Below are 15,955 nucleotides of genomic sequence, written 5' to 3' on the forward strand. Positions count from 1 at the left end.
CTGAAGATTAATAAAACATTTGTCCTAGCAAATTAAACAAAGGACATAGCTTCACAGTCACCTCTGTTGCTGTTTTGCAGGAGAGATTGAATTTATGATGACGAATCCCTCATGGTTGGTCAGGAGTGAGAGAAAATGTGATGTGCTCCAAAACAAAATCCCCCTTCCTCTGAGCCACTGGGACATTCCAGTCCATCCATATGTAAAGCTTACTGCACCACCACACTGTTAAGCTCCCAAAACCCTTGACCCATACCCCGCCCTCCTTTGTTGTTAAAGATCCTGTTGTGTAACCGTGCAAAAACACATGGTAACTGTTTAAAAGTCTGAAAATCTAAGACATAAAGTGATTCTGCCTCAGAAAAACACACCCAGCTCTAGGAAATTGCATACCTCTCAAGACTTTGTAGTTTTTTTGGCCCAGCAGTTGTGGGTTTATCTCCCTGTGAGCCCTTATCTCCTCCCTCTCTGTTTCCCATATAAACCCTCCACTACTTTCAGCCGCACTAAGTCTTTTCAGTGGCCTGCTCACAAGATATTTTTAATTTCTTACTCATTTTATTGGACTCGCCCTGTGTCCACAATCTGTTTCTGCATACTGTGCCTGACAGAGCAGAGGTAAGGAAAGAGGTAAGGTTTTTTTTCCTTCATGTGCCAAGTAAAAACAACTGCAAAAAAACCTGTTTAAAAGTGTTGTGTCTGCAGATAATTTCAATGTTAAATCAAAGACATCGCTCGTCATAAACATGGTCATGTTTTCACAGAAGTTTAAAGTAGTCTGTGTCATTTACAGGACGGAAACATGAAACTCTGCATGGCTTTATTCGTTTGTGTGGCAGTCCTGACTGCATGGTTCTTTACTGCAGGTAAGAATAATGCTACATCTGAGAGATGTGCAATCAAGGAAATTGCCATTAGTTCATGAGTTGCATTAGATTTCTAAGCAGGTTTTTAATAATGTTACCTATGATCATGAAACCATGATCTCTTCCTCACTCTTACAAAGAAGTTTTGTTACCTGAACCACACCAAACAAAGTCTCAAAAATAAAGCAAAGTCTGAAAATGACAGTTTAACATGGGACACAAACCCAGGTCTCCTGGTTAAAGGTCTAGTAACTGACTAATGTGATCTTTTACAAACCCTTGTTTGATGTGTAGGGATGTTTTCTGATGAGGCAAAATGTTCTAAGTAAGAACAAACAACACTTCAGCTATCAGGGAATTATACATGGGCACTTGTTATTGCTCAATCTCTGCTCTCTTCCTCAAGTTGTGTTTGCTAATCTTACAAAGTTATTTTCATGTGCATGGGGTTTTTTCAAGTGCTTGACCACATTCTTGTCAGATTTATACATTTTTCTTCCCAGCTTTGTAAAAAGTAGCTGGTACACAAGATGAGGTCTATTACTTACAGATATTTCCCTTAGAGTCGCGTGAAAAGAAGTTTCTTCCAGAGCTAATAATCAGTGTCAGTACATTGTCTTTGTTGTGCCAAGCTTGAAATAATGGTGAGGTACTGATGGGCTGATTAATCGGCACGAGTTTGTGTCTTAGGTCTCCAATTGTTTTTCATTCGTTTAATGTACCTGGAGGCAACTATATAAATAAAACTGAATTGAATAAAAGTTTTAAATCCATCCAACTGTCCCTTAATTATTGCAGCCCCACCCCACAAATGAATACTGGGTATAAACATTTACAATTTCAAAAAAAAAAAAATCAAGATCTGGGCCAACTTTTGATACTTTGTTAACCATGATGTTCCCCATTATCCATTTCTCCATTAGGTTTTATTTTAAACAAGCATTGAAAACACCTCCACGCCTTCAAGTAAAACATTTTCTGATTGGACTCTTAGCATTTTACTCTAACTAGCATTAAATTACAACTTTAATGTATGCTATAACTAAAATTCTGTGGCAAGATTTAGACTGCTGGAGGCCTATCAAACTTCACACAGGGGTCCAGTCCACACTGACAGACTCCTATTTCTCACCAGTGGAGGGGCTACTGCCCTACTGTGCTCCAGAAAGCACTGTGATGAATCAATTAACTGTGTGAGAGGAGGACTCAGCAGGCAGGCAGTGAAGTGACAAGCATCTCCGCAGATTGTAGGTCCTGCCATCATCACTAGAGGAGACTGGCATCGTGTCATCAGCTTTATATTACCCAACCAGAGCTGCTTTTGTTGTGGTACGCAATTATGAAAAACTTGCACCCCTAGCACCTCTGCATGCCCCACATCCCCGACCCCTACCCTCCCATCATTTTCTCTTCTCTGACAGACCTTGGCAGGGCATGTTAAGTCCTGGCATGCCACTGCTCACAGTTAGAGCAAGAAGAAAACAACTGTGAGTGTCATGAGTAATGATGGGATTGGCTGGGGGGTTTTATCCCCTGATTACATGGTGAAAAGGAGTTGGTCAGTGGTGGTGGGAGGGGATGGTTAGATTAGAACAGGAAAACACATCCTTTAAGACCTCACTTTGATCCCATCAAATGAGCCTTGTCCCCCCCACCTATTGTATCTCGCAACCTCCCCTCACCATGGAGCCAATTTCTCAGCTCTACTAAAAAACAACCGAAAACAAGACTGTCATTGTCCTTCACTGGCTGTTTGGCTGATTTATTTGCTATGGTTCAGAGAAAAAACACATGAAGGGAACTCAGCAGAACAATATGCTTCATTAGGCTTTTTGAAGCCATACTTTCCATAAGCCTGTAGACTTGAAACCAAACCACAAATCAGACTGAATCCTATTATTTTGATCTGATGCTTAATTACTTTTTTCCCAAAAGTTCAATTCTGTTTTTCTTTTTCTTTTTTCTGTTCTAGATGCCAAGGAGTTATTCATCACAACCATAAAGGTATTCTTTCTTTGTCTCTTGTTCCTGACTAGAATGCCAAAGTCCAGCTGTGATACAAAGTCAAGTCAACAATATAAGAATTTATGCCTCTTATATACAACTTCATTGTATGTTCAGAATAGCTCTTAACTCATTCACTGCCATTGACGTCTATAGCCGTCAATTGCAGTGAATGAGTCAATGGGTTTAACTCATTCACTGCCAATGGCTGGCAGTGAATGAGTTAAATCATGTAATACATTATTTTGGAAGACTGGGAATTGATCTTACCCTTGTTGAACTTGAACAAGCAAGCTAATTATCACTAGTTGCACAGTGTCTCTTTAATAGTTTAAAACATTGTGTTCTGGTTTCAAAAACAGACATAAACACTTGTCCTTTATATCGGCAAAGTTGGGTTTTCTGTCCTAGTCGCCATAATTCTTACTGACCCACTTTACACTTCACTGTCAAGTATAAAATAAACCAAATAAACACAGTCCATATGCCATCTTCACCATTTTCATATCGAAGGAAGCTTTAAAGTCTATCTTTACATTTTCAAAGTTAGCTTATATATATATATATATATATATATATATATATATATATATATATATATATATATATATATATATATATCTTAACATAAGGTATTGTACAGTCTATCTGATTAAAATATGAGTAAACAGATTTTTTTTTATTAAGCAAACACAAACAAACAAAAAACAACATAGCACAGTGTCTGCCACCTTTCAAAAAATTAAAACAAAATAAAAAATTCAACAATTCCTTGCAGGCAGTCTTTATCCATCAAACAAGGGTCCTGCGCAGTAGCTTTGCTGTTCCTGGGACTGCGCTTTTCTGGACAGAGATCTTGGATGTTGTTTCTGGGATGTTCTTTAGCCAGGGCTGGACTGGTAATCTGGCATACCTGGCATTTGCCCAGTGGGCTGATGCACTTTTGGGCCGATGGCCGTGCACCAGTGCTGCATGCACTGACATAAGCCCATTCATTAATTTTCACTACTATTGCCCAATCAAATCTCTCTACACAACCAGGCGCTCCACTTGCCTTTGCTGTACTTCACACAACATGTAGAACAGAGTTTAGTGAGAAAGAAGTGGAGAAAAGCTGTGGAGCTGCTAAGACAGATAAAAATAAACTAAAAATAAATGCAGCAAAATGTGTCAAATTAACCGACATGTTAGCTGTTGGGGCTGCTGCTGCACCATCAGCAGTATTGCCAACAACAACTTTTACAAGCTCTCACAGCCACAGGAGGCTGCTGTTAATAGCACCAACAAGAAGTGCAGGAAGAGGGACAACGGTCCCAACAAGAGAGTGATATAATAGATGGAGGATATAATTCCCCGCTCGCCCCTGCCATCTATCCTTCAAGCTCCTCTACCAGAGGCCTGGGAGCTTGGGGGTCCTGCGCAGTATCTTAGCCATTCCTAGCGCTGTGCTCTTCTGGACAGAGTTCAAGTTCAAATTTATTTATATAGCACTTCTAAAACAACAGGTGTTGACCAAAGTACTGTACAATAAAATGGACAAGGCAATAAACATAACAAAAAAACAGAATAGTGTTTTAGAAGAGAATAAAATCATAAAAAAGAGAATAAAATCATAAAAAATAGAATAAAACCATAAAAAAGAATAATAGTAACAAACTCATGATGAATCAAAAGCCAGAGAATAAAAACGGGTCTTTAGATGACTTTTAAAAGTATCCAGTGTTGGGGAGGGTCTGATATGCAAAAGCAATATATTCCAAGGTTTGGGGGCAGTCACAGCAAATGCCCGGTTTCCTCTGTGTTTTAATCTGGACCTAGGGACAACCAAAAGCATTTGGTCTGCAGACCTCAAGGATCTTGGGGGAGAATACCAGGTTAGGAGAGCAGCAAGATATGTAGGGGCTAGTCCATGCAATGACTTAAAAACAAGTGTTAAGATCTTAAAGTCAATTGGAAAGCTGACTGGCAGCCAGTGTAGTGATGCAAGCATGGGAGATGTATGATCTCGCTTGCGTGTGCTAGTTAGAAACCGTGCTGCAGCGTTTTGAACTAGCTGCAGTTGGCCAATTGATGAAGAGGTGACGCCAGAGTAGAGACTATTACAGAAGTCGAGGCGAGATGAGATATAGGCATGGATCGCTTTCTCAAAATCTCTGAAACGGAGAAAGGGCTTAACTTTTGTAATTAGGCGAAGATGAAAGAAACTGGTTTTGACTACATTATTTATCTGTCAAGTGCTGCCAAAAATCACTCGTAAATTTCTTGCAAAAGGTTTTTTTTTATATAATTTTCTAAGGGGCCAAGGTCGTAATGGTCAGAAGGACCAAAGACAATGACCTCAGTTTTCTGTTCATTTAGATTTAGAAAATTTAGAGCCATCCATGCCTTGACATCTTCTAGACCACAGGGGTCGAACTCCAGGCCTCAAGGGCCGGTGTCCTGCAGATTTTAGATGTGTCCTTGATCCAACACAGCTGATTTAAATTGCTAAATTACCTCCTCAACATGTTTTGAAGTTCTCCTGAGGCCTGGTAATGAACTAATCATTTGATTCTGGTGTGTTGACCCAGGGTAATATCTAAAACCTGCAGGACACTGGCCCTCGAGGCCTGGAGTTTGACACCCCTGTTCTAGACAATCAAATGGTCCCTTCAGAGGATTCACAGATTTTCATTTTAGTGGAAGGTAAATCTTAGAATCATCTGCATAACAGTGAAACAAAATTCCATATTTTTTAAAAATAGATCCCAACGGGAGCATATAAATTGAAAAAAGGCCTGGACCAAGGATAGAGCCCTGGGGGACCCCGCAAAAAAGGGTCATCTTTGGAGGCTATGTGTCTCTGAATCTAACAGAGAAAATACGATTAGATAAGTAGGATTTAAACCATTCCAAAGCAAGCCCTGTAATTCCAGCATATTGTTCCAGTCAAGAGATAAGAATCCTGTGATCTACTGTGTCAAAACGGTGGTGGTTCACCAATGTCGTGTTGGTCTAAAAAGGTCTGGAGCTGCGGAGGGACAATTTTCTCCAGAACTTTTGACAAAAAGGACAATTTAGAGATTGGGCGGAAATTTGATAGTACTGTTAAGTCCAGATCAGAGATGGGCAGTAACGCGTTACTTGTAACGCGTTACTGTAATCCGATTACTTTTTCCAAGTAACGAGTAAAGTAAGGGATTACTATTGCAAAAACGGTAATTAGATTACCGTTACTTTCCCGTAGGAACGCTGCGTTACTAAATCCGTGATTTTTTTGCGAGAATGTCTCATGACAGTGACGTAAGCAAGTGCGACGTTCTTGACAACAGCTGTCTGCAGATCAACAGTGGATAATATATCAAGTGCGGGAGAGAGTATGAGCGTGCAGCGTTTAAAGCATGGAAGTACTGACCTTACTTTAAGTTTGATTCCATAAAAAGTGACAAAAACATTAGTGTCCGTTGTGCGTGGGAAGAAAACTTCTTTTTACAGCGAAAAAAACCCCCTAAACTTCCAAGCAAGCACCGAGTGCACTATGATGTAATGGGAATGTAATGAGTATTTCCAGACAAGCTGAGTTGAACAGGGAAAGCAGTCGAATGAGTGGTACTGTTAGTAGGTAATGCCTGATTACCTGGTAATGCCAGAGATCTCAGATGTTGTTCCTGAGATCTGTTGAAGCCACTCGCCTAGCTTGGGAGTCATTGCACCTAGCATCTACCACTGTTACCTTCACCCTTCACATCTTCTCCAACTCTTCTCTGAGCCCTTTCTCATGTTCCTTCTTCCTGATGTCATTGGGAACCGCTACATCTATCACTACAGCTGTCTTCTTCTGTTTGTCTACCTTCTGTTTGTGTTTTTGTCTACCACAAACAGGCCATAATCGGCACAGATGTTCCTGTATCCTATGCCTGCCTGCTAGCATCTTGCACCCTGTTGTTATGTGCTGGATTGTCTCGGGGACATTTTTACATAGCCTTCACCTTGAGTCTTGCCTAGTGTGATAGACCCCAACCTCTATGGATCTTGTGCTCAAAGCTTGTTCCTGTGCTGCCATGATTAGTGCCTCTTTGCTGTCTTCAGTCCAGCTTTGTCCAGCCACTGGTAGGATTTCTGGATATCAGCCACCTCCGCTATCTTCCGGTGGTACGTACCGTGCAGGGGCCTGTCCTTCCATGATGGTTCCTCGTCTCCCTCCTCTATCTTGGGTTTCTGCTGTCTGAGGTATTCACTGAGCATGCGGTCGCATCCAGATGTATTCATGGATGTTCATTGTCTCATCCTGGACTGTGGTGCTGACACTCACCAGTCCCCGGCATCCTTCATTCCGCTTGGCGTACAGCCTCAGGGTGCTGGACTTGGAGTGAAACTCTCCATGCATGGTAAGGAGCTTCCTGGACTCTATGTCAGTGGCTTCTATCTCCTCCTTTGGCCAGGTTATTATCCCAGCAGGGTACCTGATCAAGGGCAAGGTGCAGGTGTTGATAGCCCGGATCTTGTTCTTACTGTTCAGCAGGCTCCTCATGACTTGCCCAACCTCATCATGGTTCCCATTAGCCTGTGTAATCCCCAGGTACTTGTAGCTGTCTTCTATGTCTACAATGTTACCTTCTGGTAGTTCGATCACCTCAGTTCTGACTACCTTCCCTCTCTTTGATATCATCCAGCTACATTTCTCCAGTCTAAACAGCATTCCTATGTCATTGCTGTATATCCTGGTGACATGGATCAATGTCTCGTTCACTCTTGGCATACAGCTTGATGTCATCCATGTACAGGAGGTGGCTGACAATTGCTTCGTTCCATAGTCAGTATCCGTAGCCAGTATCCGTAGCCAGTCTTGTCAATGATCTGACTGAGGGGGTTAAGGCCTATGCAGAACAGCGGTGGGGACAGGGCATCTCCTTGGTAGATCCCGCACTTGATGGTGACTTGTGCTATGGTCTTGAAGTTGGCCTCTAGAGTGGTTTGCCACATCCATATTTAGTTCCTGATAAAGGCTCTTAGGGTCCTGTTGATCTTGTCTGGGCATTCCACGATCCAGGTGTGGGGCATCAAGTCATATGCCTTCTTGTAATCAATCCAGGTACAGACCAGGTTGGTCAGTCTGGTCTTGCAGTCTCGGCTGACTGCTCGGTCTACCAGTAGCTGGTCTTTTGCTCCTCTGGTATTCTTGCCAATTCCTTTCTGTGCCCCGCTCATGTATTGAGCCATGTGCCTGTTCATCTTAGCCACCAGATGCCTGACGGGAGCTTCCAGCAGGTTATTGGCCAGTAGTTGGATGGGACTGGTCCCTTCTGGGGGTCCTTGGGGATCAGAACTTTCCGGCTTTGTGTTAGCTATTCCGGGTGTCTCCCATCGACTAGCAGCTGGTTCATTTGTGCTCCCAGACGCTTGGATGGTTGTATGGAGAACAGTTGCTTTATTCTCCTGCCTTCAATCTCCCTGGTGTACCTCTTCAAGCGGCTGGCCAAAGCTCTGAGTCATTGCTTGTCAGTTTCCAAGGCCTCAGGTATGGACAGCTTTCTGTACTTCTTAGGCACCTTCTTCATTGCACCTTTCTGCAGGTCTGATAGTTGGCTAACCTCCCTCCATGCTACCTTGATCTTAGCCTCTGGTCTCCTTCTCCATGGAGGGTAATCAGAACTTGTGGCTGTTCCACTTGTAGCCAAGCATCTCACTGATCACTGCTGCCAAAGTGTAGATCAGCTGGTTAGTCTCGGTAATGGTGGTTGTAGGTATGGTATGTAGTGCTGCATTCACATCATCCAGTAGATCTTCTGAGGGTACTTCACGTAGTCTTGGTAACCAGCTATGGAGGTTCCAGGTTTCAAGCTTCGCTGTGATCCTATCTTTCAGGTCAGTTCCTCTTGCACTCAATGATCCTTCTTCCATCGCACTTGGGGCTTCGTATATATATGTGATAGGGTGTGAGTGTGTACTTGTGTAGACACTCGGGTTCTTTAAATACAAGGGGGAGAAAATTCATCAGAAACCCAAGGCACAGAGACTAAACAGGTCTAATCAGAAGAGGTTTATTCCCAGTGGAAGAAAGCAGGAATAAAACAAACAACATTCTAAAAACTTATGCAATAAAATGTTCTTATTACACTAAATTCTAAAGCAAACACTCAATAAAATTGTCTTAAAAAATCTCCAAGAAGAATGTTCCTTATAGCTAAGAGGGAAACAATTCCTCTTCTGGTGCTGAAACTGCGCCAGCCTAGTCCCAGGGAACAAGGAATCTCTTCTCGTTACTCTGTCTCTTCATCGAGCTCATCGCACCACAACCCAGTTTTGGCCCACAACAGCACACAACTGAGTCCCTGGCTTGCCGCTACCATGGTTTTCCTCGTGGCACCTCCCTGATGTGTCATCCGTGAAGCTGGCCTGGCTAATCTCCATGGCAACCCTCCCCCCCAACAGGGCTGCACCTGACGAACAACAGTGGAAAACAGTACTCACAAATGCCGACAGAGGTTCACCTGTGGCCTGCTGTTGATCACACCCATTATTCCCCACTGTTTGCCGTTTCTGTCGCTGGAAATGGAGTTTTAGGACATCCTGATAATAATGAATTACAGTAGTCCAGCCTAGAAGTAATAAATGCATGAACTAGTTTTTCAGCGTCACTCTGAGACAGGATATTGCTAATTTTAGAGATATTGCACAAATGGAAGAAAGCAGTCCTACATCTTTGTTTATTATGTACATTGAAGGAATCTGAAAATATATGCTATACCTTCTGATGATACTGCCTAAAGGAAGAAGGTACAGTATAATGTAATCAGATTTGGTCCTACCACACAACCCTGTGGAACTCCATAATTACCCTTAGTTTGTGAAGAGGTCATTCAAACCATACCTACAGCATGCTCTAATGACCACTTTTAGTCATACAGCCTTGGATAAAATAGAATTGGTACAGGCCATCTGCCTGCACAGAGCTCTGTTGTCAGGAAGCAGTTTACAAAGTATGTTGGACCCCTCTTGTTTATACTGTTGTTGGTCCATCAGCCTGCCATAAGAAAAAAGGAGCAAATGTATGACCTACAAATAGCTCAAAAGATAACAAGTATTAAAAATAATGAACAGTGTCCACAACAGCCACTGTCTATACTTTTTTTTTTTTGTTTTTTTTTTTCACGGTTCACCCATTCCTGGTAATCTCTAGTAATCGCTGTATCTCCCGTCCATATTCTGGCCCACTTGTCAGCCAGTCAACATTCAGGAGTCACTTACGTCTATCAAAGTTAGAATAAGGAAGGGTGGGTTATGTGAAAACCCCTCTCCCCTCTCTGTATGACTGAAATTGTATATGCAAACCAACACATTTGAGGGACTGTAAAACCAGTTTAAGTGAAACACAAAATCCAAGGCATAACACTATTAGGTGTGAACAAGTCTCACGGACCAGATTATATTTACTGTTGTTTACTCAAATCTTGTGCTCAACAACTGACTCCTGCGTTTCATAATATTTTTAATAAGGATTTAGAGGCACAGGATGTATCTATTGTTTGGATGGATGCTTTTTTAGTTCTGGTTCCTAAATCTAGTTATTTAAAAACTTTAAATGCACAAAGACCGGTAGGCCTCACGTCAATTGTGATAAAATACTTAAAGTCAAAGAAAAGGTTAAGGGTGAAGTTAAGGGAAACTGAGGATGTGCTTGACTCCACAAAGTTCATAAAGGAGTGGAACATGTCAGATTGACCTTCTTGAACCTGACTGTTAAAAACTCAGAGTGAAAAGTTCCTCAAGTATTTCGGTGCAAAAAGTGAGACTGCCTTACACATAGCACTTTTTCCTTTAAACAGTCATTTACATACTACAATTTTAGGATTCAGAACTTAAAACTATGCGACAGACTGGCGACCTGTCCAGGGTGTACCCCGCCTCTCGCCCTATGACAGCTGGGATAGGCTCCAGCACCCCCCGCGACCCTGAAAAAGGATGAGCGGAAGTGAATGGATAGATGGAACTTTACACAAACTTCAAGTTGTAAGAGCATGTTGATTTCCTTTAAATTTAAAGTATGCCTTGCTTGCTGCCTTGTGTTTTGTCAGGATGAACCATATGCCATGAGCAAGGGCTCTGAGCTAGAAGGCTACTGCATTGATCTGATCTCAGAGCTCTCCAAGAAGCTAGGCTTCAAGTACAACTTGCATCTGGTCAAAGACAACCGCTATGGCGCCATGGACTCCAGCGGCAACTGGAATGGCATGATTGGTGAAGTCATCAGAGGGGTGAGTCATAGAGTTATAGAGCACTGAAACAACTCTACCTCAGTGTGTTACAGTATGTGAACACTGTAGTATGTGTCTTTAGTGTAATGTGTTTCGTTGCTCTTGTTAAATTAAGTTTGATACCCTCCTGTTCAACCTCAGACCTTGCTTTGATGAATGTACACTTTAAATTTAATGCCACCAATGTCTGAGCCCTCCTAATATTATGCATTATAGATTATCCGAGCCACAATGCTCTTTGCAATTTTACATTAATTACATTAATTGGCAAGATTACGCTTAAATTGTCAAATTAATTTAATTTATCCCTCATAATGTCCTCCCGATTTCCATACACCTGTGGTCCTCAGGGGTCATAAATGTCCCCACTTCATTTGAGTGTTTTTTAAAATATAAAATATAAGTTGTCAATCAATTCAGTGTTACACCTTAGTTTTACTTAAGACCAATACATCAACACAAAATTTACCGTACATTATACATTTTAGGGCCACCAGACCTTGTTTACATAAAGTACACTCTGTTTTTGAGCGAAAATAAAACGAGACAATAAAATATTTAATTGTTTAGATAATTTTGACTATTTGTCTAACTACAGAGTCCTGTATGTTGAACTTCAGTAAGAAAGGTTTTTTTTGAAGCATTTGAAGCATTTAAAATTTTTAAATGGCAGCACATGTGACCTCCATTTTTGACCTCCTGTGGTCCACAGAGGTCAAAAATGTCCCCATCTGGTTTGAATGATACTTAATTAATATGAAGTGGATTTTCCCCCACTTTTAATTAAAACTTAATTCAAATATTTTGACACAATTTTTTTTATTCAAATTCAAATTTAAGTCTGATAAAAACCTCATAAAAATGAATTTTTTCTTTGTTTTCGGGTAAAAAAAATTAATTAAATCATCAGTTATTGTGATTGGTATATGACGTATACGTATATATTGGTATATGACGGGTATATGTCAAAGTTAATTTAGAAAGCGGTTCTTAAACTAATTCAAGTTTTTTAATGGCAGCAAATCATCACATCTGTTGTCCTCTGGGCTCAAAGATGACCCCGCTTGCTTTGACTGTTTATAAAGCAATAAGTATAAAATATCATCCATCTCTGTGTTTAAAGGTTTTATTCATCTTTATTCCAACTCATTACCTGACATTTTTCTATATTTTGGCATGGTAGGACACCAGGGGCCTGTGCTTCGTACCGCGCTAAGTGAGTTAGCTGGATTAGATTGTTGACGATTTCGCGTGATCCTGGATCGTTCGGTTCCCCGAAGCCCATCCGGGACTTGCTGTCATAGCAACAGAGCCGTAAGCGTAAACCTGCTGGGGAGCAGGTTTACTTTATGTAAACAGGATTAGATCGCGGCCACGCAGGTATGTCCGCGTCATTCATACGAAAGCAACAGCGATATTCCACCACTGTTTCACCATAAATAAATAACATCAATGTAACTAAAGATAATGCAGCACTTGATCCTTTTATTGATTTCACACAGATACATACAGGTCATTCCCTAAAAAAGGGAAATGTACTATTAACATTCTATTACATGTATGTGATTATTACAGATGTAATTCATATTTCAGAGTAGTAATTGTAAATTACTTCGTGTAATCAAGATGAGAGACCACGGCTATAAAAGCGAAGGTGGATTTGGGAAGCCTGTCGCAGCCATGTCCTGTCCGTTTACGCGAGCAACCCATTGCGGAAGGTGCAAGATTGATAAGGAGAGTCCTCAGAATTCAGCGTATATTGCGGGACAGACAGGATCCTTTAGCTCAGCGCGACAGTGTGCTCATAGAGAGATATCGATTTTCCCGTGAGGGTATTCACTTAACCAACTTGTTGACGAGGGGGTGCAGGACCACCACCTGTCTTTTTTTTTGCTCTGCCCTTTTCTTGGTTGCTGTTATGAACAAACAAACAGAGTATTCCAGGGTCTCTTTCCAAGAGACGACAAGCAATATAAGTGATAAATATTACCATTCTGTAGAATATTCTTATATTTCACTTTTACTTGTTCCCATGTTCTAGTGGGTCCTGTTGTGGCTCTAATGTGAAAGGGGATATAATATAACATATTATAATATAATATAATGTAATATAATATTGGATAATATGGTGTGATATGATAAATCTACCCTACCGCCTACTGGTGTTGGCCAGAGGGGCCGATGGCGCAATATGGCAGCCTGGCTTCTGTCAGTCTGCCCCAGGGCAGCTGTGGCTACAACCGTAGCTGCCTCCACCAGTGTGTGAATGTGAGAGTGAATGAATAGTGGCATTGTAAAGCGCTTTGGGTGCCTTGAAAAGCGCTATATAAATCCACTCCATTATTATTGTTATTATTGAATTACTTACGAGTTTGATTTGTCAGCAACTTTCTGCCAGCCCTCTCTCCTTGCTTTTGCAGCCTTTGCAGTGTTCCCTTGCGTTTTAATTAAACTCTGAAACTCCTGAAATCCCTCACTCAAGAGTTCTTGCTCTGCTGCCGAAAAATACCGAGCGCGCTCCTTCGACATTTTCGCCGACCAATCAAAGGGTTGCCGATCAATGTTTCTACTATCGATGCGTAGCCCCTGTTGGGCCACCCAGTGATCTCACATTACTTCATCCAGCTATACTAATCGTCAACAACAGGTGTGTTCGGGGAACCGGAATAGCGAGCTCAGAGTTAGCGCGATGATTTGGTCTTGGATGTTTCATTTGATCTTGGATGTAGTAAGCGACGTACGAAGCACAGGGCCCAGGGCATGGATCTGAGTGAAGGTAAACTTTCATGAGGACAAAGGCGTCTCCATATTTGACACAAGTGCAGGAGGAAGCTCAGGTTTATTCCTCTGCACTGGTCCCATCATGGACAGCTTTCTTTTCTGCAGTTGCAGGCCAAGGGTCATATACAGTAAACAAGTTGTTACTGGTGATTGTTTTCTTTTGGAAACCTTCTGCAATGTTAGGGACAACTCGCGTGTCCTGACTGCAGGATAGACTGTTTGCCATCGTACACTAGCATGTTCCATGTACAGCTGGACCTGGCATCACATACTTCCCATGTTTTTATCTCATAGTTCCCCGGTTTACTTGGGATGTTCTGTTGGAATGGACAGAGTCCTCTGAAGGGGACTTGCTGCTCATACACAGTCACATCAGTACCAGGATCTTACATCAACAGCAGGAGAAACATCCACTTGTTCCATACACCTCAAATGGGAGCACGTTTGTGTCATGAACAACGATCATCTATTGTGTCTTTATCAAGAAATTATAACCTTTTTGCGCTTCTATGATTAATCTTGTGTCACCTTTAAAACTTCTCTACCAGACTCAGGATGTCATAAACTGGCCGTAGCGACTTTACTAGATGCACGGCAGTAAGAATCAATATGCCCACATATGTCTACAGCTGCATTCGATCCATTTTTCTTCCTCTCTCGTTGTCCCTCCTCTTTTGTCATTGAGTTGGCTGTAGAGCAGGTCATCTGCTAATTGGATGGTTGTTGGTTCAATCTCTGTGTGCTCTAATCTGGAGTTCTTACCAAGGTGTCCTTTGGCAAGTTACTGAACCCCAACTTGGTCTCTGATGCATCCAGAGACCAAGCTACTTTTAGTACCACTGATGTTAAGTTAGACTCTTTTTCTCCAATTGATCTTTCTGAGTTAACTTCAATAATTACTTCCTCCAAACCATCAACGTGTCTTTTAAACCCCATTCCGACAAAACTGCTCAAAGAAGTCCTGCCATTAATTAATTCTTCGATCTTAAATATGATCTACCTATCTCTAATAATCGGCCTGGTAGACCTTAGTGCAGCATTCGATGCTGTTGACCATAATATCCTATTAGAGCAATTAGAACATGCTTCTACCAGACCAAAATTTTTGAACATTGATGATCATTGCCGGCCGTAACTCACATAGTGTGTCATATATTGCTGTAGGTATTACAGGTACTGCACTGCAGTGGTTTGTATCATATCTATCTAATAGACTCCAATTTGTACATGTAAATGGAGAGTCCTCTTCACACACTGAGGTTAATTATGGAGTTCCACAGGGTTCAGTGCTAGGACCAATTCTGTTTACACTATACATGCTTCCCCTAGGCAGCATCATTAGAAGACATTGCATAAATTTTCACTGCTATGCAGATGACACCCAGCTCTGTCTGTCCATGAAGCCAGATAACACACATCAATTAGTTACACTGCAGGAATGTCTTAAAGACATAAAGACCTGGATGGCCGCTAACTTTCTGCTTCTTAATTCAGATAAAACCGAGGTTATTGTACTCGGCCCTGAAAATCTTAGAAATATGGTATCTAACCAGACTCTTACTCTGGATGGCATTACCTTGGCCTCCAGTAACACTGTGAGGAACCTTGGAGTCATTTTTGACCAGGACATGTCCTTCAATGCACATATTAAACAAATATGTAAGACTGCTTTCTTCCATTTGTGCAACATCTCTAAAGTTAGAAATATCTTGTCTCAGAGTGACGCTGAAAAACTAGTTCATGCATTTATTACTTCAAGGCTGGACTACTGTAATTCATTATTATCAGGATGTCCTAAAAACTTGCTGAAAAGCCATCAGCTAATCCAAAATGCTGCAGCAAGAGTACGGACAGGGACTAGAAAGAGAGAGCATATTTCTCCTGTTTTGGCTTCCCTTCATTGGCTTCCTGTTAAATCCAGAATTGAATTCAAAATCCTGCTCCTCACATACAAGGTCTTAAATAATCAGGCCCCATCTTATCTTAATGACCTTGTAGTACCATATCACCCTATTAGAGTACTTCGCTCTCGCACTGCAGGCCTACTTGTTGTTCCTAGAGTATTTAAAA

General features: G+C 41.5%; 1 protein-coding gene across 2 annotated transcripts in view; it reads left to right on the plus strand.

Moving 5' to 3' along the window:
* Window positions 1-433: 433 nt before the first annotated feature.
* Window positions 434-15,955, plus strand: part of si:ch211-251b21.1 (glutamate receptor U1) — a 29,049-nt gene continuing 13,527 nt past the window's right edge. Inside the window, exons 1-4 of one of the 2 annotated variants that reach the window (XM_004545937.6) lie at window positions 434-630; window positions 794-866; window positions 2,839-2,870; window positions 10,925-11,104. In XM_004545937.6, coding sequence (XP_004545994.1) covers window positions 803-866; window positions 2,839-2,870; window positions 10,925-11,104 — 276 coding nt within the window. In that variant the 5' untranslated portion in view covers window positions 434-630; window positions 794-802. The remainder of the gene's footprint in view (window positions 631-793; window positions 867-2,838; window positions 2,871-10,924; window positions 11,105-15,955) is intronic. The other variant, XM_004545938.6, reaches the window with a different exon arrangement.

Source organism: Maylandia zebra, linkage group LG20 (assembly GCF_041146795.1).
Source record: "Maylandia zebra isolate NMK-2024a linkage group LG20, Mzebra_GT3a, whole genome shotgun sequence".
NCBI lineage: Eukaryota > Metazoa > Chordata > Actinopteri > Cichliformes > Cichlidae > Maylandia > Maylandia zebra.